At 54.9% G+C, this 22461-nt stretch overlaps 3 protein-coding genes across 5 annotated transcripts; 2 read left to right on the top strand and 1 right to left on the bottom strand.

Annotated features, from left to right (window-relative positions):
• Positions 1-6364: 6364 nt before the first annotated feature.
• Positions 6365-8334, top strand: Gng13 (G protein subunit gamma 13). 3 transcript variants are annotated; one of them, XM_048436130.3, is made up of 3 exons: positions 6365-6513; positions 7917-8048; positions 8175-8334. In XM_048436130.3, exons 2-3 carry the CDS (start codon positions 7951-7953, stop codon positions 8278-8280), a joined length of 204 nt encoding a protein of 67 aa, XP_048292087.1. In that variant the 5' UTR covers positions 6365-6513; positions 7917-7950; the 3' UTR covers positions 8281-8334. The 3 variants fall into 3 exon arrangements, with proteins under 3 accessions (XP_048292087.1, XP_085550916.1, XP_048292086.1); XM_085694790.2 differs by having other exon boundaries at positions 6471-6581; XM_048436129.3 differs by lacking the exon at positions 6365-6513 and adding an exon at positions 6757-6819.
• Chtf18 (chromosome transmission fidelity factor 18) lies at positions 8278-16705 on the bottom strand. The gene is made up of 22 exons (XM_048436128.3): positions 16538-16705; positions 16220-16399; positions 15979-16126; positions 15678-15846; positions 15188-15280; positions 15046-15098; positions 14787-14925; positions 13944-14153; positions 13380-13477; positions 13022-13145; positions 12780-12928; positions 12585-12678; positions 12189-12287; positions 11990-12120; positions 11448-11595; positions 10416-10640; positions 10182-10331; positions 9958-10088; positions 9093-9237; positions 8886-8999; positions 8611-8668; positions 8278-8531 (listed from the first exon to the last, which is right to left on the bottom strand). The coding sequence occupies exons 1-22, from the start codon at positions 16626-16628 to the stop codon at positions 8395-8397; spliced, it is 2886 nt and encodes a 961-aa protein (XP_048292085.2). The 5' UTR covers positions 16629-16705; the 3' UTR covers positions 8278-8394.
• A 306-nt stretch (positions 16706-17011) lies between these two features.
• Rpusd1 (RNA pseudouridine synthase domain containing 1) lies at positions 17012-20765 on the top strand. Its single transcript, XM_048436127.3, has 6 exons — positions 17012-17128; positions 17506-17694; positions 17826-17949; positions 18084-18186; positions 18325-18426; positions 19679-20765. The coding sequence occupies exons 2-6, from the start codon at positions 17513-17515 to the stop codon at positions 20086-20088; spliced, it is 921 nt and encodes a 306-aa protein (XP_048292084.1). The 5' UTR covers positions 17012-17128; positions 17506-17512; the 3' UTR covers positions 20089-20765.
• The last annotated feature ends 1696 nt before the right edge of the window (positions 20766-22461 follow it).

Raw genomic sequence — 22461 nt, 5'->3', positions numbered from 1 at the left:
CTCACAGAGTTAGACAAATGCATCATAGAAGAAGGCAACACAACTTTGCATCATTAAACAAATGTTCTACAGCATAAACAAATGTAACCCATCTTAAAATAACACTCTACGACGTGCATGCTGCCCTGGGATCCTCTCTCCTGGGATGAATACCTGCCTGTCAGCTCTGAGTAGTTTTGGAAGTGACCAGCATGAGCCAACAGATGGTACGGCAGGTCAGGCAATCTGCAGGCACAGAGTACATTGGTGGCACTGAGAAGACCCCAAAGCTTATATAAACGGGGGATCCTGCCATGGAGCTCACACAGACCACATGTGCACCACACACAGGATGCACTTGCATCCCACATGTCTTATCTTTCAATATGAACTGTGAGCCACAAACCTTTCATTTGCAAAATTAGGAATGATTACACAACTGCCCTGGTCTCAGTCATGGCCACATGGCACGGTCGGTCAGCTCCCCTCCCCTGGCTGTGTTTCCATATTGAAGCTTTCACATAGCAGACAAGTTATGTCTGCACATGAGAGAGAAAAGGAAGATGAGTTCTCATGCTACCTAAGCCACCAATGTTTATGAGAGAGGGCAGACATGAGGCCATGGACAGGGCCAGGTTCTAGGGTTGGTGTTTGGCCGTGTCTGAGCAGTCACTGGCCAGATCTGGCTCCAGGAACAAGACAGGGCCCCTGCGGAGGAGCATCAGAAAGCTCAAGGTTAAAAAGTAAACAAACAAGGTGACAAACACAGAGGCACCGCCACTGCTGAAGATGCTCTGGTCACCCAGGGATCTGGGGCCGGGACCCTCTTCCCATGCTCACCAGCAACTGAACATGAGAGGCAGCTTTTGAGCCTCATCCCTGGGGCAGACACAGACCAGGGCTAGAGGGACACCTGAGGGTAACTGTAGAGACACCCTCCCACTAGAGTAGGTTGGACTTCCAGAAGTCACAGAAGATGGATGTGCACAGAGTATCCTGAGAACACTCCTGGTGGTAAAAGGAGAAACCTTAACATTACAGTAGGAAAGGGGCCCTATAATTCCCAGGTCGGGCTCCAGATTTCTGCATCAGGGTGTGGCCACACATCACTCCTCTCGTGACAGCAGCAGGTGAGACCCATAGACAGCTGGGTGCTATCATGCAGGCAAGTGCTGCAGCTGCCCACTCTGCCCTAGTCCTGGGACAGCTCCACAGGCATCTTTACAAACAGCCCAGGTAGAAAGAAGGGTGTCCTGGACACCGCAGGTACAGTAGGTCTCACCTGTCCACCTCACCACAGGATGTCATGTGGTCCATTCCTATTCGTATGGCTGCACACATGACCTCACCTGCATACCCTATGCTGCCCTGGCCACAACACAGCTGCTAGACACTCTCTCTTCAGGGAGAGACCTTGCCAACAGACCCCACCCAGGCTCAGTGGCTGGGTGTCAGGGGAGGTGCAAAACACAGAAGCATCCTCCCTGCTCCCCAAATTGCACGGCGTTCAGTTGAGCAACACTGCCCGTTTGGGAAGATTATCTTAGTTGATGCTCTTGTCTGCCATTTCCCTGGGTGGGAGGTTTGGGGATTAGTGCCCTGACAGAACCCGCTGCCTGGCCCCGCAAAGAACAAGCATATGGAGTGGCGGTTGCTGCTATTCTGGGGACAGTGACTCCAGTCCAGTTCCAGGCAGACACCGCAGTGTCAGAGAGATTCATTGGTGCCACCACTGGGTGTGAGTTTTATTATTGCAACCTCCAACGCCTACTCCTGCCCTCACATTAGGTAGATTCTCTCCCCCCCAACTCGATAGGGTCTCACAATGTAGCTTATGCTGGCCTTGAGCTTCAGGTGATTGTGTCTCAGTCTCCCAAGTTCCAGGGTGCACACAGGTACTGCCACACCCAACTTACAGAGTTGTTAGAATAGAGAATCCCTTGTCTTCAGCAGGCCTTTCTCTGAAGCAGGATCCTCAGTTTACCATAATTACCATGGTGTCCACGACTTCAGTCAGTCCACTTAAGAGGTATGTGTCCAGTGACAGGGCACGTGGCCCGTGTTCATAAGCTACTGTTAGCTGTCTACAGAGGTGGAATTGGGTAAGGGCTGCCCAGGTGTGTCTTCCTTCCAATAGCGTTACTCCCTTCCTCTTCTGTGTCAGCATGTGTGGTATGTATGCACACGCGTATGTGTTTGGGAGTGTGTGTACGCGCATGTGTGTGCATATTTGTATGGAGACCCAAGGTTGACATTGGGAGTTTCCTCAATGGCTCTCCAGTAATTCATTGAGGCAGGGTCTCTCGACTGAATCCAGGGTTCGCCAACACAACTAGCCTGACTAGCCAGCTTGCTCCCAGGGATGCTCTATGTTTTAGTTACTGTTCTATCACTGTGAGGAGATACCATGACCAAAACAGCTCTTATTTAAAAAAAAAAAAAAAGGTAAAAAGGCTGTTGGGCTGTTGACCACCCCTGGTTTTGCTTATATTTTCCGAGGGTTAGTCCATGATCATCATGGCAGGAAGTAGACAGGCATGGTGCTGGAGCAGTAGCTGAGAGCTTTCCATCCTGATCTACAGACAGTGTGTGTGTGTGGGGGGGGGGGCGCCTGAATGTTTCAAAAGTCCACTCCCAGTGACATACCTTCTCCAAGGCCACACTTCCTAATCCTTTCCAAACAGCTCATCAACTAGAAATTGAGCATGCAAGTCTGACTCTGTGAGGGTCATTCTTATTCAGACCACCACACTTTGACACTGCCTTATGAGTACGGGAGTGACTGAACAGCTCCTATACCCACCTGGCGTATGTGGGGACTGGGGATCCAAACGGCCACCCTCACACAAGGTGAGAGTTTGAATCACTGCCATCTCATCGATGTCACATTGCTTCTTGCAGTTGTCTAGATTACTTCTGAAACCCACGTCTACACTTTCTAGGATGCTATAGAAAGCCATCCCGTTTAACACGAAAGAGCATTTTCCCAGTCCCTGAGCTGGCACCTGGGACCTGCAGGGATAAGAACAAAGTCAACTCAAAGGCTGAAAGGCCTGGCCCTGGCTCAGCTTCTGTCACCATGGCCCCCAGAAAAGGGGCTTCAGGGATCCTCACCGCCTGCAGGGTCACAGGTCACATGATCAGTCTTATCAGGGTCACAGGTCACATGATCAGTCTTATCAGGCTCAACTACTAGTGGACAGAGAATGGCCAACTTGAGTTCTTTCTCTTTGGCTCAGAAACAGCCCTGACCTTGGTACTTTTATTTCTGAGGGAATCAAACCAGCTGGGATAAGGGTCTGTCCTCCGCATGGAGCCTCCAAAATGCTTCCCTATCCAGTTCACTCACCCCCCCCCCCCCCAAACACACACACACCACCTCTGGAAAGTTAAGGACAAAGCTATCGGCTCAGCCCTGGCTACTCCAGAATCATCGCAATAGGCTCCAGACCTGGCTGGGCCAGGACAAGGTGGCCTATTAGCTATCTCAGCTCCTATTAGGAATTCTCTAGCCTGGGGAGGCCATTTCTAGGCCAGTGGAAGGAACCCTGTGTGTGTGCTCGCCCCACGGCCCAGTTAATGCCCTAATTTCATAAGGGAGCCCAAGGGATAGCTGTTCACACTTGAGGGTGAGCAGGAGGGTACCATATTCTTTCCTGTCAGACTTTTTTTTTGGGGGGGGTGGATTTGTTTTTCTTTTGAGACAGAAATTTTCACTATAGAGCCCTGGTTGGCCTGAAATTCACTATCTAAACCACGAAGCCCTCAGACTGAGAGATCCTCCCGCCTCCTCAGTACTGGGAGTGAAGGTCTGCGCCACGACACCCAGCATCTTTCACAAAACTTTGCAGCATGTCACTATCGTGACTTAGCATCAAGACCCCGCCAGGCTGCTTCCTAGCTGAAAGAACCGGGATGGACATTTACAGCGAGAACTAAGGAGTCATAGGGTCCCTGTTGAAGCCCAGACAGGAGCCCACGGGTTCAGAACAGATGGTGTCTGATTTTTTTGTTGGTTTTAAAAGATTTAGTTGTTTATTTATTTATTATATAGACAAGTGTTCTGCCTTCAGGCCAGAAGAGGACATCACATTACAGATGATTGTGAGTCACCATGCGGTTGCTGGGAATAGATCTTAGGACCTCCGGAAGAGTAGTCAGTGCTCTTAACCTCTGAGCCATCTCTCCAGCCCCTTTGTTTTTTTATTGTGGGTTTTGATTTTTGTTTGCTTGTTTGTTTGTTTTTTTTTTTTTTGAGACAGGGTTTCTCCGTGTAGTATTGACTGTCCTGGAACTCACTCTGTAGACCACACTGGCCTTGAACTCACCTCTGCCTCCCGAGTGCTGGGATTAAAGGTGTGCACCACCATGGCCTGACTTGATTGTTGTTTTTGAGACAGAATCTCACTATGTGACTTTGGTTGACCTGGAACTCACCCTGTAAAGCAGGCTGGCCTAGAACTCAGAGATCCTCCTACCTCTGCCTCCCAAATGCTTGGATTAAAGGACCCACCACACCTGGCTAACAGATGGTATCTTGAGACCTCCCAATTTTGGCCCAAGACCTGACTACCTCTAGGACCTGTAGTTGCTCCAGGACTTCTGACCTTGATCATCCCCTAGCTAACTTCCTTGTGTCCAATAAATTGCATAAAGCCAGCGTCCAGAGCCTTAGGACCGGGTTAGGAGACACTAAAGCAGGTTGGGCACACTGCCTACTGTCCTCAGCAACAGGAAGTCCCCCAAGACCTGGGACTCACCTGAGGGTTCAGATGATCCCACTGGATCCCAGTCAGAAACATTACTTCATCCCAGTGAATATAAGCACCCTGGAGCCTTCTGGAGGTCACCTTGTCCTGCAGCCTCTGGAGTGGCTAAGTTAGTCCCCGTCTCCCCATTGCCACTGTGCTCTCTGGTGGCTCTCCCAGACTCTCTAATACCACAAGGAAACACCCACAGTAGCCTAAATGTTAGGGTGCTCACCCAGTTACGGGGCACACAAAAGGTCTGGGGAGGGAGGATACACACAGGCCCCAGGGGCGATCACTGCCCTCCACCCTACCAGGAAGAGCCACCATCTGCCCTGAAGCCTGGCACCATTAGCCTCAAGCTCCCCAGCCCCCAAATCCATGATAAGAAATCTCTGCTCCCTAGCGTGCCCCAGTTCCAGAGATGCCTCCTAATGCACATCAGGATGAGGGAAGCACAGTTACCCCCATTTCACTGATCATGCCAGGAAAGCATACTGCATGACCGATGGTCCTGGGAGTCCAAGGAACAGGGACCTTGTCTCTCCTTTGATCATACCTGCAGGGTTCCAGGCCATCTCCTAGGCAGTGGGGGCTCCTGACTGTTTCAGCTCCTTTAACCCTGACCTATCTTCTTGTCCAGGTAAGGGCAGAACAGCCATTCAACAGACCTTCAGTCCACAGAGGACCCAGAGTACTTGACAAAATCCTAGCCCTACCTCCCAGACAGGTCCGCCTTTCCAGAGCTCCAGCCTGGTCTGCCCCTCCCCCAGGGGCTGTTGTTGCTGCCTGGGGGCCCCTGTCCAGGATGCAACCTGCAGCATTCGTCATGTGAAGGGCCCCAGGGTAGAGCTCCCCCAAGAGCTTGTGAAGTTTAACTAGGGACAAGAGAGACACTGGGAAGTGAGCTGGAAAGGGAGGAGCTGCCCTGGGAAGTTGAAGGCAGGGCTAGCCCACTGCCGCCCCATTACAGTCTCTGAGGATTAGGGAGCTGGCTGATGGGCACAGAGCCCAAAGTCCTGTAGCTAAGGAAGTGTACTCTTCCCCCCAGGGGTCCCAAAGGCATCAGCTAAGAAACTGGCCGACCCACCTCCCAAAGCATCAGAGCATCAGGCTCTGCAGAACCATAGCTGGTTATGGCATGGGCGGTCTCAAGTGTGGACGGTCACTTGCGTCCAGTTCTGAGCAGATTAAAGGGTTTTGAGGTTATTGCCTGGGAATGGGAGAAGGTACCAAGAAGGTAGCCACGCTACGGAGGCCTGAGGCCCTGCCAGAAGAGGCTCACGTCCTGGGATTCTGCAGGACGGTTCCTAGACTGAGTAGACAACACTGAAGGTCACCTGCACCCAGTGGGCTGCAAAGACCACGGAGGAGAAGTGTTCTGCCCCCTCTCCACTCTTCCCAGCTAGCTGGTAGCATAGGAGGCCCCTCACTAAAGAAGCCTCGTTGGGAGGGGCATATTTTTGCTCTTTAGGGCCCTAGTCCCAGCATCACAGGATAGTCCAAGAACCCAGCCAAATGGACAGCCAGCACAGAACTATCTGACCCAGGAAAGACTGGACTAGCTCCACTGCTTTATGTCCCACCCCAGGAGAGTCCTGCAGAGGCAGTAGGAGCAGCTGAGGGAGCTCTGGGGGTCAGCCCAGCCCGATGAAGGCGGTGCCAAGGCCCCAGGTGGCAAGAGTGGGCGGGGCGCCTGCCTGGGCTCCCCTGGCTAGGACAGCCCAGCCTCACTCCACACATCCCTCGGCCCTTGACATCTCTGCATTTGCTGTCTCCTTCAAAAGTAAGTCCAATGAACAGAACCCTCACATTCGGGGGAAAACAGACCCCAGAGCTCTAGGATTTGACCAGGTGGGTTCCCCTAAGATAATACCAACTCCTGGGACTAGAGCAACTGCCTCCGGGCCTCAGGGGCTGGGCGGCCGACAGATCGAGTCCAGCGGCGCAGGAGCGATTGCTGCGCGGCGGGGGGCGCGTCTGTCCTGCGCCGTGCGCGCCGCCCGCAGTGCCCGTGTGCGCCGCCGTGCGCCTGGCCGGGGGCGTCTCGGGGTGCACCGGCGGCCGGGCTCCGGCGGCGGCAGCAGCGCAGGTAGGGCCAGTGGTGGGTCATGCCCCCAGCCCAGGTGCTCCCATTTGTGAAGGACCCGCAGCTGGTCCTCCGCCCACGTGGCTGTCGGCGTGTGTGGCGCGGGAGAACCTGGCAGGGTGGGGCACTGTAACTTGGGGTCTCTGGGAAAGGTACTCCGCAAACGGCCGCATACAGTCGGAGATACTAGCCCATCCAACCTCTCACCCATCCCTTGCGAGCCCTCCCAAGACCCCTATGGGCAACTCTAGAGGCAGCACCATCGCCGGGTGCTAGACTCTCCGAGCCAAGGCCAGATCAGCTGCAGTATCCCGGGATAGAGGCTTTGCCCGGAAATGCCCGGCACGCGGTGCCAGACCCCTCTCAAGGTCGAGAAAGCTGTGATTGTAGGGAGAACCAGGGACTTGGTCTCCAGGAGTGCACCGAGACAGGGAGGGGTAAAGGGAGGCCCATTATTGTGCCCAAACTGACGGTCCTCCCCAGTCAGGTCGGTGACTGGGTGACTGCCGACTGTGTCTGAAAACAGTGGTCTCAGGAGGCTGCCCACCTCCCAAGTCCTGGGCTTGCTCAAGGGCCTGTATCCCCGGACCTTCTGCACATACCCCACCCTACATGCAAATTGCAGCCAAATCCTCCCAGCCCCGCGATTAACTTGGCCTCTTTACCCATGCAAAACAGGCACCCAGGAGGGTCGGGCAGCACCCAGCCCTCAGCCCACTCTTACACCCCACTCAGGGTCTGAGTTAGAAGTGGGACCAGAACGAGGACGGGGGTGACAGCTGCTCTGGATACTCAGAGTCCATCTTGCAGCCTCCCTGGGCAGGGATGAGGCTGTCCTACAAATCCAGGGCTGGGCCTTGTCAGGCTCATTGCTCTGCCAAGAACGGAAAGTTTGCTCTACAGCTAATCAGTCCCACTGGGTAGAGGAGGCCCGGGGGCCTCGTTACTATGTCCCTGTGGCACTGATCATTGCTGCAGACCTCAGGAAGGGCAGTGGGTGGTACTGCCCAATGGGCAGTAGTCCCCGGGAGCAGGTGGAATCTGTGTCCTGGGGCTGCGGCTGCAGACCCAGCAGCTCCCTTGCTTCTCTCGTCCACCAGCCTCAGGCTGGCTACCTCCGACGCCCCCGACGCTATGGAGGAGTGGGATGTGCCCCAGATGAAGAAGGAGGTGGAGAGCCTCAAGTACCAACTGGCCTTCAAGAGGGAGATGTCCTCCAAGACGATCCCCGAGTGAGTGCCCCGTGCTGTGTGTCATTTGCCTGCCCTGCCACTGCCCCTTGTGTTAAGCAGAGCCTCACACCCAGTGGGCAGGTGCCATGGGAATGACCGACATTCACTGAAACTCCCCGCTCACAGGCTTCTCAAGTGGATCGAGGATGGGATCCCCAAGGACCCCTTCCTGAACCCTGACCTGATGAAGAACAACCCTTGGGTAGAGAAGGCCAAGTGTACCATCCTATGAGCCTGAACCACACTCTGTAAGGCGTGACTTTATAAATAGACTTCTCCAGGTGTCTTTGCTTTTGTACATTCCCTGTGGGAGTCAGAGTGACCTGATGTCCGGGGGCAGTAGGGGCTACAGCAGGTCCTTGATGTATAGGCTGCGCCGCACAGCATTGGAGACACCCTCGTTGAACCGGAACCACACCTCACTCCTGCCCACTGCCACACCCATGCGCCACTCGTCTGTGTCCTTCTCTGGGGCCTCAGCCTCTGCAGGGACCAAAGGGTTGCACCTCAGCAGACCCCGGCCAATGTCACCACCCCCCTTCCTCCTGTGACCCAAACACACCTCTGCTTGGGACTGTCACTCTCCTGATGACCACACGTCCAAAGAAGTCCCTCTCAGGCTAGTAGAGAAGAGAGGCCACCAGATTGGTAGGTGGGCAATTGGGCACACCCAGGCCTTTCCCATCGGAGAGGAGACTTCAATGCCTTAGAGCAAGGCTTGCAACTGTGAGTTCCTTTCCTAACCCACCGACCACTTTCTGGGAGCAACAGGTAGGTCCTTGGGACCTGGAGTAAGCCCTACCCTCCATCACTTTGGCCCAGCCCTACTCCCCACACCTGCTCCTGCATGACGGTTTTCTTCATGATGTGTTCCAGCCGCTGCTCGTGGTTACGTGGGGCAGGCTGCCTCATCCCTTTATCCCCACTGTCCGTCTGCAGACCCTGGTTTGCCTGAAGGGAAGGGTGACAGGGTGACGAGAGCCGGCTGGTCAAGGCCAAACCACTGATAGTACGCGCTGTCCCAGCACCAGGAGGCGAGCTTACCTGGGGGCCACCTCTAGCACAGGCCAAAGCCTCTGCCCTCCGCATCTTCTCCATTTCAATCTCCCGGGCAATAAGCTGCTTAGCCTGGTAGGTGAGGGGCTTGCGGGCAGGCAGCTCAGGGAAGCGGCAGACCTCCTCTACATTCCTGACCAGGTAGGTGAGACAAGATACGGAGGTACCAGTCAGCAGTGCCAGGATCCACCTATTACACCAACCCCACAAACCAAGTTCAAGAGCTCGAGTGCAGAGTCAGTAAGGCCAGGGTCTCCCTGTTGCACCAACCCCACAAACCAAGTTCAAGAGCTCAGGGTGCAGAGTCAGTAGGGCCAGGGTCTGCCTGTTGCACCAACCTCACAAACCAAGTTCAAGAGCTAAGGTACCCTACACCTTAGTTCTGACTCTACTACATCCTAACCCCTGGCAGTTGGGGACTGATTACTTTGAGCCTCAGTCCCCCCAGCTACAAGTGGGGTGACACAGAACATGCCCAGTGCTGCAGGGAGGAAGTAAGGAAGGCAGGGACACTGGGGGCTTCACTGGAACTGCAGGAGGCCCGGGTTGCTGCTGCTGTGCCTCAGTCACTCTACGCTCTGGAGCCCTGAGGGGCGGCAGACACAAAGATACAGAGGACTCTCCACCTTTGGGTGGACAGAGGTCACATGACCCCTACATCGAAATTTGGATCTCAGAACTGTGTCCATGGGAATGACTTGGGGTGGGGCACAGTGCCAGCCACATCTGTGCCAAACCTCAACTGCAACCAACAACCACTTAGACACCTCACCAAGACCACACTGGCTTTGGCGTCCACATTGCAGGTCCCCACGGGTTGTGTTCCCCCTGCCCTAGGCACCGGGGCACTCACGGTTCCAGCCTGTAGATGTACTGCCCATCAGGTGTGCGCTCCTGATGGTAGGTAAGGCTGTAGGCAAGCATGGTACCCACAAGGCTGGCCAACTGCTGCTTCTCACGGGCACTGTATAGCTGTGTGCTCACCTAGGGTCAAGCGGGCAGAGATTGGGCAACTGAGCAATGCTAGGAGCCACATCAGCCACGGACTCCGCCCTTTCCTCCAAATCTGACACTCACAGGGCGCAGCTTGGGTGCGAGGACATCCAGGAGCAGGCAGAGGGTATCTAGAACCAGGGCCTGAGGTGTGGCCCTGCTACGGGTGACCGGTGCCATCCCTGACACCAGTGTCTGGATCTGGTTCTTTGTCTGGCTCATCCGGGTCTGGGCCTAGGACAGAAGTGAGCTCGGGCCAGGTGAGCAGAAACTCCCGGGGTCAGACCCTAGTTCTGAAAGCAGGTCACACACACACACCTCCTGCTGGCTGCTGGGGAAAGTGATGCGTGGCACGTGGCTGGAGGCAAAGAGCACGTGGAAGGCCGCGGGCAGGAAGGGCAGGTAGCGCAGCAGCTGGAAGCTCTGGCCGTGGTGGGCAGCCTGCTCCAGCAGGTCATCGAAGGCCAGCCAGTCAAGGGCACAGCACACGGTGCCTAGGCTGGAGTCCCGAAGCCGAAGGCGTAGAAAGTTGTCAAACAGGCCCTAAGAGGAGTGAGAGGCCATGAACCTCTGCAGGAGCGGGCAGGCCCAGAGCCTCTGGCCCCCTCATCTCCCACAGCGACGAGCATCAGCCTCAGGATCCTCTCTCTAGCTCCTGCTCTGTGAAGTCCAAGGTGTAGGATTAGCCGTCTATCCAGGGAAGGATCTGCTTGTCTAAAGAAGACCCTGAGACAAGGGGAGAGAACAGCCCACCCACTTGGTCCAGTCCACAGCCCCTCCCTGACATGGCAGAAAGCTATATCCTCAGAATCGAGGGCACAGCAGCTCCAGCTGGGCCCGTTTGAATCCAGTTCCCACTGGCCACATCACATAACCCCTCCAAACTGCAGATTTCTAGATTGTCGGTGGATTCCCAACTACTAATCCAAAGCTGCTTAGAGTTGAAAGCAGCTTAAGCCAAGCTTCTGGGGAAGTAATGGAGACTATATCATCTGCTTAAGCCCAAACATCTCCCTACCTGCTTGCCACCCCATGTGCACCCTCCACCTAGAATTTAATGTCTCTAAGCCCCAGACCCCAATATGTACCTTGCAGAGATCTCTAAATGGTTCCCAATCACTGGTTCAAAACTCATCCTTGGATACCTAAGCTCTCTGCCTTCTGTCACCTCCAAATGTATTCCTTCAGTTCCCCTCCTGGGTCTGAGAGTACTTCCTTGTGACCCCTGTCCTTGATCCTACCAATCCCTTGGATTCCTGCCACTCATCCACCCACAACCTTTACTTTGGAACAGACCCAGGACATCTCTGTTAGTACCAGGATCGTAAGAGCTGGGGTGAGCATCGGTACCTGGACAACCTTCTCATGCTCGCCTGCAGAGGTGGTCACACGGAGGATATGGTAGAAGCGCTGGGAGGCCAGGGTCAGGGAGCCCTTGTCCCCATCACCGAGCAGGAGAGCATGGGTGGGTAGGATCAGGTCCTGGCCCATGAGTCGCCTGCAAGTAGAGGGTGCTGAGACTGGGACCAAGCCCAGCTGAGAGCAAAGATGTCACCAGCTATCCTTGCCATATCCTGTGTGTTCAGAGTGAAGTTTTGGCTGGCCTGCCATAAATCACTCTGAAGGAACAAGAATCTCTAAACAGAGCCATCTAGGAGCAAAAGACTGCTCTGACTGACTAAAGGAAGGTCAAGGAAGGTCACCCTCTGGGCCACAGATTTAGGAGGCAACTCCTCTTGGGCTCCCAACCCAAGTCAGGTCGCTACCCACAGGACACAATTGAGAGCAAACAGTTGTCCTAGAGCCCTGGCAGTACCAGGTAGCATCTTGGCTCTAGACACCAAGAGCATCCAGAACAAGGCTGGCCCACTCGTACCTCTTAGACTACCTACTTTTGAGCCCTGGGCAACTGGAAGACCTCTTGCCACACAGAGAACAGCCCTTTGCGCTGGTCCTTCAGGCCGACGTGGGTGGTCTGGACGTCCCTCACGCTCAGCTCCCGCCGGCCCCGCCCATACAGAAACTGGACAAAAGGTGGAGTAAGCAGCGGCCATCTCACGCCACCCGGCCGCACCCAAGCCACGTCCCCACCTGCAGGGTGTTGATACAGGCACGGATGTCGTTGTCAGTCTTCTCGCAGAGGGCAGCTAGGGCGCCTGGGTCAGATCGCATGCCATGTTGCAGGGAGATCTAGAGGTGGGGTGAGCATTAGAGTGTCCACCATTGCTGAGAGGACCCATGCCCAGCCTAGCACAGAGCCAACCCTGTGGCCACAGCCTGATTCCCTGGACACAGGAAAACAGTCCTGTGCTGGGGCAGCCAGGGAGTGCAGGGCAGTTCCTCCAGTAGGCCTGGATCACAACCTGACAGCCCAATGCCACAGCCGAGGTGAGAATAGGGTGCTCAGAGGGAAGGAACATGGAAAGGGAGCTCAGGAGAGAGCATGCATCTCGCACCGGAAGCTGTCTTCCTCCCTGTCCCACTGACCTCCTGGAGCCGCTGCACCAGCCTGGAGGGCAGAGTTGGCGGAACGTGGAGCAGGAAAGCCTGCTGTTTCAGCTGCCGTAGGGAAGGTACAAACCTGTATAGGACAGGACCTGCAGTTGCCACCCCAGGGATAGGCCCAGGGGCTAAGCCAGGGACCCTTGTGCCCAGGCAGGCCCAGTCCCACACTGCACTCACTGGTCATTGCAGATGCAGATGATGGGCCTCGTTAGGAGTCCCCCCTCGGCCCTGCGCCGCCGGCCCCCTGCAGGTACAGCTGGACCTCCTTGCTCTGCCTCCTGGGGACCCTTGCGATTCAAGATGCTCAAGAGAACATTGATGGCAGCCTTTGGGAAGGCACAGAAGAAGTCAGTGAGTCAAAGCCTCAGTGTACCCAGCCTGCCCTCCCACCCGCCCACCTAAGTATCAGGGAGGCCTACCGTGGGGGCCCCGTCAATTTCATCAATAACCAGACAGTTGGGCCTCCCACCCGCACCCAGCACTGACTCCATTTGCGTAGCTGCTTCAATGCGGGTACGGAAGGCCTCAGGACTACGGTCATCACTGGAACGGCAAGGCCAAGACGAGAGTTACAGGGAGCAGCCAGCATCCCAGCAGGATGTTATGAGGCTCCCACTGGATGTAACTACCACCAACTTGAATAAGCGCTGAAGGACATATCCCAACCCCAGCTTACACATCCAAGACCCTAGCTCTACCCACCAGTCAGGGTTTCCGAGCTGCACCACAGGCTCAGCCTTACAGAAGCCCCACACATGGGTCTTCTCCTCCACTCACCTCGCATTCATCTCAACCACGCAATACCCCGCATGCCGTGCGACCACATGCGCCAGTGTGGTTTTCCCTAGGCCTGGAGGGCCACACAGCAGTGCCACCTACAGTCAAATTAAAGGACAGACTTCTGATCCCTGGGCCTCCCAGGAGCCCCGGGGCCAGTAGCCAGGGACTAGAAACAAGGCTGATCACTGCTCCCACACTCCAGCCAGCCATCAAAGAGCATGCCCAAGGTGCTCAGAGTCAGAGAAAACCCTGAGGAAGCTAGTTATGCGGGGACTTGACAGGAACAGCAGACCCTCCAGGCCCCTTCCCCACTGTCCGTTGTCCTATTGGTGAGGCTGACTTTATCTAAACCCTTAGGAGAATGAATTCAATTTCAAATTCACAATATTGGCACTTGATGCCAATCCTGATGTTATCATTACCCACAGACTCTAGAAGAGTTAAAGATGCCTCATGGACCCCCCCCCCCAAAAAAAACACTACTGCAATAGCACTGGCTACCCCTCCCCACCAGAGGGCACCAAGCTCGGCTATGTTCACACAGGTCCAGGTAGGGCTCACCTTCTGCCGGGGCCTCCGGCTCGGGTCTAGCTCAGCTTCTAGCATCTCTTCCAGCACCTGCTCATGGCTTTTCCACTTGCCGGGGACTGCGGCCTCCTTCCCAGCCCGGGTTGGCTCTATACTGGGCCGGGCCTTCCGGGAAGGTCTCTCATGGCCGAACACCACAAGGTCCCATAGCTTCAGCCACTTGAGGAGGCAGCGGTTGGTGAACTGTTAGGAAGGAAGTCTAAGGGTTGGGCCCAGCCAAGTCCACATTTTCAACAGACAGGGACACTGAGGCTCAGAAGCAAGGCCCAGGCTCACTAAGGCCTCCATCTCTAAGACCTGGCCACCTCTGGGACCTCATCCTCACCACAGGACAAGCCAGCACCAATTGCTGAGGGTGAGCAAAAGGACAGGTTAGGACAGCAGTTCTCAACCTGTGGGTCATGATCCCTTTGGGGGGGGGGGTCAAACAACCCTTTCATAGGAGTCACCCAAGACCATTGGAAAACACAGATATTTACATTATGAATCATAAAGTAGCAAAGTTATAGTTATGAAGTAACAGCAAAAATAATTTTACGGTTGGGGTCACCACAACATGAGGGACTGTATTAAAGGGTCACAGCATTAGGAAGGTTGAGAGCCATGGAGCTAGGATACCTAGACCTCTAACAAAGCCCACAGCAGGTCACAGTCGACTGTGTTGTTTGTGTTGACTCGGTTTCCCCACTTACCACTCAAAGTCCCCACATCATCCTTAGCACCCAATGGCCCAGCAACACAGTATCACCTGGACGTGGCCCTTCCTTCATGCTGAGAAGGCAGGCTAGTCACACTCAGGTAAAAACAAGAGCTCACATCATCACTGAGCAGCTCCGTGTAGTGCTGGGGTGCGAACTCATCCACCCAGAGGCAGTGCTGAGTCGTGTCCTGGCCGGGGGCTGGCTCCTCCTCAGGGGTCCCCTCAAGTAGAGCCTCCTCCCTTTCAGACCCGAGGCTGCAGAAAATCAAGTCCTTATTCACTACACAGGGGTCACAGTGACCATGTCCACCATACGTGCCAGAAGGTCAGTCAAGAATAAACAGGGGTTCCTGGAGTGGGGAGCACGCGAGTCACCTATGCAGAGTGTCTGAGAGCCGTTGGGCCTCCTCCAGCAATTGCTGCCGTCGCTGTACAAACAGGACAGGCTGGGGTCAGGACAAGTCCAGCCAGCACCCGGACTCAGCACACACCCCTCCCCACACTCCGCAGAACTCACTTTGCTGTTTACTTGCTCCTTCAGGGAAGCGAAGGGGACACCCAGCAGGTCCAGCTGGCCACGGCCTCGCCACTGGACATCCAGAAGAGGGTCCTGGGCGAGACAGATCTGTCATCTCTGTCACCCTCCCAGGTCATGGTGGCACCCATAATGCCCTTCCCCACAAAGGTTGACAGAGGAAAAAAAAATGCAAAACCATGCCTCATCAGAGAGATGACGCCTCACTCAGAGGGGACAGATCCAAGAGAGGTCAGCTGTAGGGTGGGGGGAGGGGAAAAGAAGAACAGAAAGCTAACAGCTGGGGTACAAGGTGGCACTCTAAAACTACATACCCCCAAATTAGCACTGCTGTTCCCAACATTGGACTACCTAGGTGTGCCTATTTCTAACAATTCAGACAGGTGAAAACTAGCATTTCGGAACCTGCTGAAAGCCCATTGGCAACATAAAAGAATCAATGCCATGGCTAGCCCATGCTGTGGTCACACACCTGCACCCCAGTGCCTGTGAGGTCAGCCCGAAGCACCAAAAAGGCCCGCTCTCCACCTGTGGATGTCACATTGATGTAATCCTCTAAGACAGGGGGACGTCTCAGGACAGGGTTGCGGGGACTTGGCAAAGCCTGTACGGTGCATGTGTCAGCACTAGTATCTGAGGGCCTAGGAGGGACAAGCATCTCTAGTCACCCTCAATGGGGTGCGGGGACCCACACTCACCCCTCTGTCCTCCCATAGGCTTCCACTCCCACAGCCTCATCCGAGGTAGAAATTACATGCCCTCAAACAACACACCCAACATCCAACATCTCAGGGAAGACCTCAGGACTCGGTGGTGGGGTGATGTCCCCTGGAGGGGAATCGGGGTACAGTAGCTCCTCCATATCTGGCTCAAAGTTCAGCCTCTTCACCACCTCCAGCCTGGGCCGTTTGCTCATGGGGCCTGCAGAGACAGAGGCAGGAAAAGGCGGCAGAGAAGAGAAAGCGGTTCTCAGCATCCCCCGACTCCGAGTGCCCTGTACCCAACTGGACATACTGGAAGGCCCAGGCTGGTCCCTACGAACATTCTTTCTCGTATTGTGGCAGTCATTTCCTGGAGCCCTTACAGGGCAGGGACGCGGGGCAGTGTCCCCACCAGCGATGGCCTCTTCAAACGTCAATGGGCGGTGGCTCGCTGGAGTCTGGAGGTTCCCAGAGGGCGCCAGGTCCTGTGTCCCTATTGAGACAGAGGTTCAAAGGAGCCGCATACTGCAAGAAGTGAACTCCCAGCCACTGCCTATCCCATCCACGCAGCTCTCCACGATTGCAGCAGGATGCAGTCGTGACCTGGCAGAGACCCAAGACCAGCACCCACCTTCCAGCTCCGCCAGCACTTCGAGCTCAGCTGCGAACTGGTTGTGGAAGTCATCCTCCACACCGTACAGATGTTCCTCGTAGTCTTCCATGGCCTCAGCTCACACAGCTAGCTCGTCCTCAGAACTTCCCGCGCCACTGCCACTGCGCGCCACTCCCCGCGAGCCTCCAGTACCCGCCAATCAACAGCTGGCGTTCCCAGAGGCGCTCACTATTGGCCAACGGGGCAGGGCGGGTCTTCGCATGCAAAGGGCGGGGGGGAGAGGAATAAGAAGTTCAGTGGTTGAAGCGGAGGGTCAATAATGTTTTTTATTGGTCTGTTCAGCCATCCGTCCGTGTGGGAGGCGGGGAAATAGGTGGGGCTAAGAAGGTGCGTGCGCAGACCGTCCGGGAGGGGCCTCTCCATCCTTCAGTGGGCGGAGTTCCGTGCCAGGAATGCCATTGGCCAGTATGGCCATCCATCAGTAGGTGGAGTGGGCTGGGTAAGGGCGGGGCTGCGCGCCAGCCAGGCCAAGACCTGGTTCCCATTGTAGGGAAGCCGGATTGGATGCAGGGCTGAGAAGTGGCATTCTGCCCCTGGATCCTTTTTCAGGTAAGTTTTAATGGGTCTGCCTGTGGTCACAGGCTGGTGGGAGGCAAGTTAGGGATCGCCTACAGTCCTGGGTGATCCAGGGCCAATCAGGGCGCAGCAGCCCCTGTCCCCTTCCTTGCCTACTCAGGGAAAGTTCATAACCTAGTGTGTAGGGGTGAATTGGACAGCCAGGCTAAGATTTGGGTCAGGGAGAGCTCCCTCACCCTGAGTCCAGGACAAGCCAGAATCGCCTGACCTTGGCCAGACTCCGATTCCCGAGGTGACACCCCTGACTTGGCCCCTTATGGAAGGCTTAAAGGGTTCCAGTAAGTGTGCACAGTGCTTGAGGTTCAGGTCAGGCACCCTCCTACCCCAGTTTCACTCCTACCTGCGTGCAGCCCCACCATGGAGCCTGGCAGCATAGAAAATCTGTCCATCGCGTACCAGAGCAGCGACTTCCTGGTGGTGAACAAGCACTGGGATCTGCGCATTGATAGCAAGACCTGGCGGGAGACCCTGACCCTACAGAAGCAGCTACGGCACCACTTCCCAGAGCTGGCTGACCCTGACACCTGCTATGGGTTCAGGTACACAGCCAACACGGAGAACCCCACTGCAGCATCCTTCCAAAGGTTTCTGGGACACTGGACACTGCCACAAAAGTGCTAGCCAGAACACGGCAGGGTCCAGCCACTGCTGCCCCTCTGCCCCTTCCCAGGTTCTGCCACCAGCTGGACTTCTCCACCAGTGGGGCGCTTTGCGTGGCCCTAAATAAAGCAGCTGCGGGCAGCGCTTATAAATGCTTCAAGGAGCGGCGAGTCACCAAAGCCTACCTGGCACTGGTAAGTCCTAGCTAGTTCTTAGAATGCAGTATGGGGACTCAAGGCTCCTAGCCTACACCAGCAGTTCCCTCTAAGCCAAGTTCCACATCAGGCCTCTGGCCCTGTGAGCTATGTGTGATGTCCTTCCTTGGCAGGTCCGGGGCCATATCCAGGAAAGCCAGGTGACAATCAGCTATGCCATTGGCAGGAACAGTACAGAGGGGCGGACCCACACCATGTGCATCGAGGGCACACACGGTACAATGGTTGGGATGGGGGCATGGCATGTCTCCAGCCTGAACCCTGCGTGGATGGCAACAGCCGGACGAGTGTGGTTGGAGTTGACTCAAGCTTGGGGCTGGCCCAGCTGACCACCGTATTTGCCTTTGCATCCAGGTTGTGAAAACCCTAAGCCAAGTCTCACAGAGCTGTTAGTCCTGGAACATGGACTGTATGCTGGCGACCCTGTGTCCAAAGTGCTGCTGAAGCCACTCACAGGTGTGTCCAGGGTGGGGGAGGGAGGGCAGGAATCTGGTCTTACAAGAAAGGATCTTGTGGCCTGCCTGGGTCTATACCAGGTGTGTGGGCAGAGCCAATAGCAGGATACTTACTGGCGTCTGCATGTACCCTGACAGTTTAACCGAGCTCACTAGCTAGACCAAGTGTCTCCGTGACTGTGCCCCCACCAATGGCCCCCCAGCCCAATCTCTTGTCCTGAGTCCCAACATCTAATTGGTAGCAAGGGATGTGATGGATCCTGTACCGAGGGCTGTTCCACCCTGCTGTCCCACCCTGCCCTGCCCTTCTTGGTGGCACAGATCTACAGGCTACTACAGGCTATTCTTTATTTCCTTTTTTCAAAATAGGGTGTCTCTGTGTCATCCTAGCTGTCCTGGAACTTACCTCATAGACCAGGGTGGCCTTGAACTCACAAAAATCCACCAGCTTCTGCCTCCAGAGTGCTGGGATTAAAGGCATGCACCACCAGGTCTGCCTGGTAGGAGAGTCTTTCTTTAAAAAAGAAGATGGGAGCTGGGTGGTGGTGGCACACACCTTTAATCCCAGCACTGGGGAGGCGGAGGCAGGTGGATCTCTGTGAGTTCAAGGCCAGCCTGGTCTATAAGAGCTAGTTTCAGGACAGGCTCCAAAGCTACAGAGAAACCCTGTCTTGAGGGGGAAAAAAATGGGGTAAACAAGGTGTGGTATATGCACATAATTCTGGCACTCTATAGGTAGAGGCAGAAAGATCAGAAGTTCATGGCCATCCTTGGCTACATACAGAGTTCAAGACCAGCCTGGGCTACATGAGACTTGGTCTCAAGGATAAAAGGGGGCCAGTGAGATGGCTCAGCAGGTAAAGGTGCCTGTCACCAAGCCTGAAAACCTGAGTTTGGTCCCCAGGCCAACATGGTGGAAGGAGAGAAGAGGGTCTTAGAAGTGGTCTTCTTCATTTGTACGCCATAGCATGCAACCACACGCAGACACAAACACACACACAGTTAAAATGTACTTTAAAAAAAATTTAGGTGGAGAAAGAAAAGAGTTGGGGTACAGTCTAGCTGTAGAATGTTTACCTAGCATGAGCAAGGCTCTGGATTCAAACCCCAGCACTGCAGAGCAAAAATGCAAGGGGCTACCTCGCTACTCTAAAGCCACCCCAGAGAACTTGCTGGATACTGTAAGAGAGGGGTAGGGAATGTGACAAAGAACGGTTCATCCCAGCCTGACCTCCCGTCCCCTGACCCCGCAGGCCGGACACACCAGCTTCGTGTACACTGCAGTGCCCTTGGCCACCCTATCGTGGGTGACCTAACTTATGGACAGGCTGAGGACCAGGAGGACCAACCTTTCCGCATGATGCTGCACGCCTTTTACCTGCGCATCCCCACGCAGGCTGAGCGCGTGGAGGCCTGTACACCTGACCCATTCGTGCCCTCCCTTGATGCCTGCTGGAGTCCTCATACCTGCGTTCAGCCCCTTGAACAGCTCATCCAAGCTCTACAGACTGACCCTGACCCCAACCCTATGGATGGAGTTCAGAGGCCCTGCAGCCCCTCCACCCCCCTGCCCAGGCCAGGTCGGCCCCCTCCTGAGACTGAGGCACAGCGAGCATCATGCCTGCAGTGGCTGTCAGAGTGGACACTAGAGCCAGATGACTGAGGGGTCTGGGCGTTGGGGATTGAGAGCTGCTAGACTCAGCTGCTAGGAGGCCATGATTGCTAGAGGACAGGGCGCTCGGTCTGTGGGACAGATGTCCAGTAGGCAAGTCTTTCTCTCAGCATTCTTCCAGGGAATTTCCTCCTGGAACAGCTTCCTGCCTCCTAAGCTTTACCCCAGGCTTGCCCAAGCTCTTAGCCACTCGGGGCAAAGCCAGGATCCTCCTGAGCCCCACCGCTCCAGGATGGTGCCTGAGGAGGGCTATCCTGGCATTAGCCTAGCTGGAGTCGGTCACGTGCAGCCCCTAACTTGCCTCCTGTTGCCTGCCACTGTCATGTGCCTTTGCTGATCTCTGCCAGGGCCTCATCTCCTCTGCCTGCATCCAGCATTTGGCCCCAATGCATGGGAGTGTGTTGGGGCATCTACAGAGGCGTCCTCCATGCATGCCCATCTCTCCAAGCCTGGCATGGATGCTGCTTCTGCTCCATGGGCTCCTGACCGGAGCTTCTGCCCTGTCACCACCAGCCTGGCTTCTACACAGCCATAGCGTGTCAGTGTTGGCCTTTGGGTCCTTTCCCGGGAGCCCTCGGGGCCTCACCCATCCACCACAACATGGCCACAGCACCACTCGCTGCAGCTAGGGTCTAGATTAAGAATAAATGTTCGGTGATCAACCCTGAGAGTGACCACGAGTGTATCTGATATGGGGTACCCTTGGCCCCTGCTGAATCTTTCAGATCTCTATCCCCTGACTGCTTAGCAGGACCCATTGTAGACCTTAAGGGCATAGATACTGCCCTTCCTCACCCCATAGGCAATGAGAAACGTGTAGCTTGGGGGGGTTCTTAGTAAGTACCAGAAGTTGGGTCATATACCCAGTCCCCAGAAGGCCCTTGCCAGTTAAAAGCATTATTATACACGACAGTTTCAACCAGGGTCCATAGAAGAGTCACTGCCCATGTTGACCTATAGCCTAAGTGTCCAGAGTCCCAGTGCTCATGGGAGGGATGTCACAAAGCCAACGTTCTCTCTGAGATCACCTGGCTCCTGCTCAGTCCTTCCCCATTGCTATATGTCTCCTGGACTGCCCCTGCAGTCTGGATGGTCTACAGCTGCCATGATGGGCCAGACCAGAAGCCACTGAAGCCAGTTGCTTTCTGCTTCCTGTGCCTCAGTTTTCCAGTCTGCAAAAGGGGAGCTTGGAGTCGATTGGGAAACTATACCCACCCCCACTGAGCCCTCAATGGCCACTCACATGCTTCTTTGTCTTTCTGGGGAAAATACAGGTCTTTTCCTGTTTCCTCAGCCTTAGGATGTCCCTCACTCAGCAAGGCCTAGTCATAGTAGTGGACTGAAGGGATCTCTCTGCAGACTCAGGCATTGGAAGTTCACTTCCCCGGCAGCCAACTCCAAAGTCCCGGCCCTCAGTTCAACAACTGTCATGCCTGTCATCACCACACGGGGGCACTGCTGAGTCCTGTCACCAGTGTGTCTGCACTTGAACCCTAAGGCATGGATGGGTTCAGCAGCTTGTGATCTGTAGGGAGTGGGGCTGAGCCAGCCTCATACTTTTGTAGTTCTCAGGGGTCCTTCCCTGCCAGACGTCAGGCAGGGATGCGTCAAGACCTCCTAAAAGGCTTCCCTCAAGAAGTTCAGCGCTGACAGGCACACGCCAGAGATCTCAGCGCAATCTTCATACAGGAAAGAGTCCTTGCCTCTGAGAGTCCAGGCCAGCAGCTTCCATAAGCCACCAAAAACGAGTTTCCCATTTTGAAGAGGAAACAAGGCTGGGGATGCAGTTCAGCTTAGCATTCATGGACCCTGGGCTCCAATCCCAGCCGTACATTCAAGAAAGCAAACAAACCACAAAAAACCCTTAAAAAAAGGGGGGGGGGTCTGGAGAGATGGCTCAGTGGTTAAGAGCATTGCCTGCTCTTGAGTTCAATTCCCAGCAACCATATGGTGGCTCACAACCATCTGTAATGAGGTCTGGTACCCTCTCTGGCCTGCAGGCACACATGTAGGCAGATATTGTATGCATAATAAATGAATAAATTTTGAAGAAAAAAAAAACCCTTCACGTTGTGGTGCGTGGTGCACACGTGCAATCCCAGCACTCAGGAATTGGAAGCAAGAAGATCCCAAGTTCAAGGACATTCTTGCCCTATCCAAGAGACCCTGTTTTTTTGTTTTGTTTTGTTTTTTGTTTTTTGTTTTTTTTTTGGTTTTTTTTGTTTTTTTGAGAGAGAGAGAGACTGGAGAGATAGCTCAGTGGGTTACGTGTTGCAGAAATGTGAAGACCTGAGCTTTGGTCCCCAGCACTCACATAAAGCCAGACATGGTGGCTCACAGTCCAACTTCCTACAGTGACATGGG

Source organism: Myodes glareolus, chromosome 9, assembly GCF_982192425.1.
Source record: "Myodes glareolus chromosome 9, mMyoGla1.1, whole genome shotgun sequence".
NCBI lineage: Eukaryota > Metazoa > Chordata > Mammalia > Rodentia > Cricetidae > Myodes > Myodes glareolus.
The sequence above is the reverse complement of the archived record's forward strand: the minus strand, read 5'-3'. Positions and strand labels throughout refer to the sequence as shown.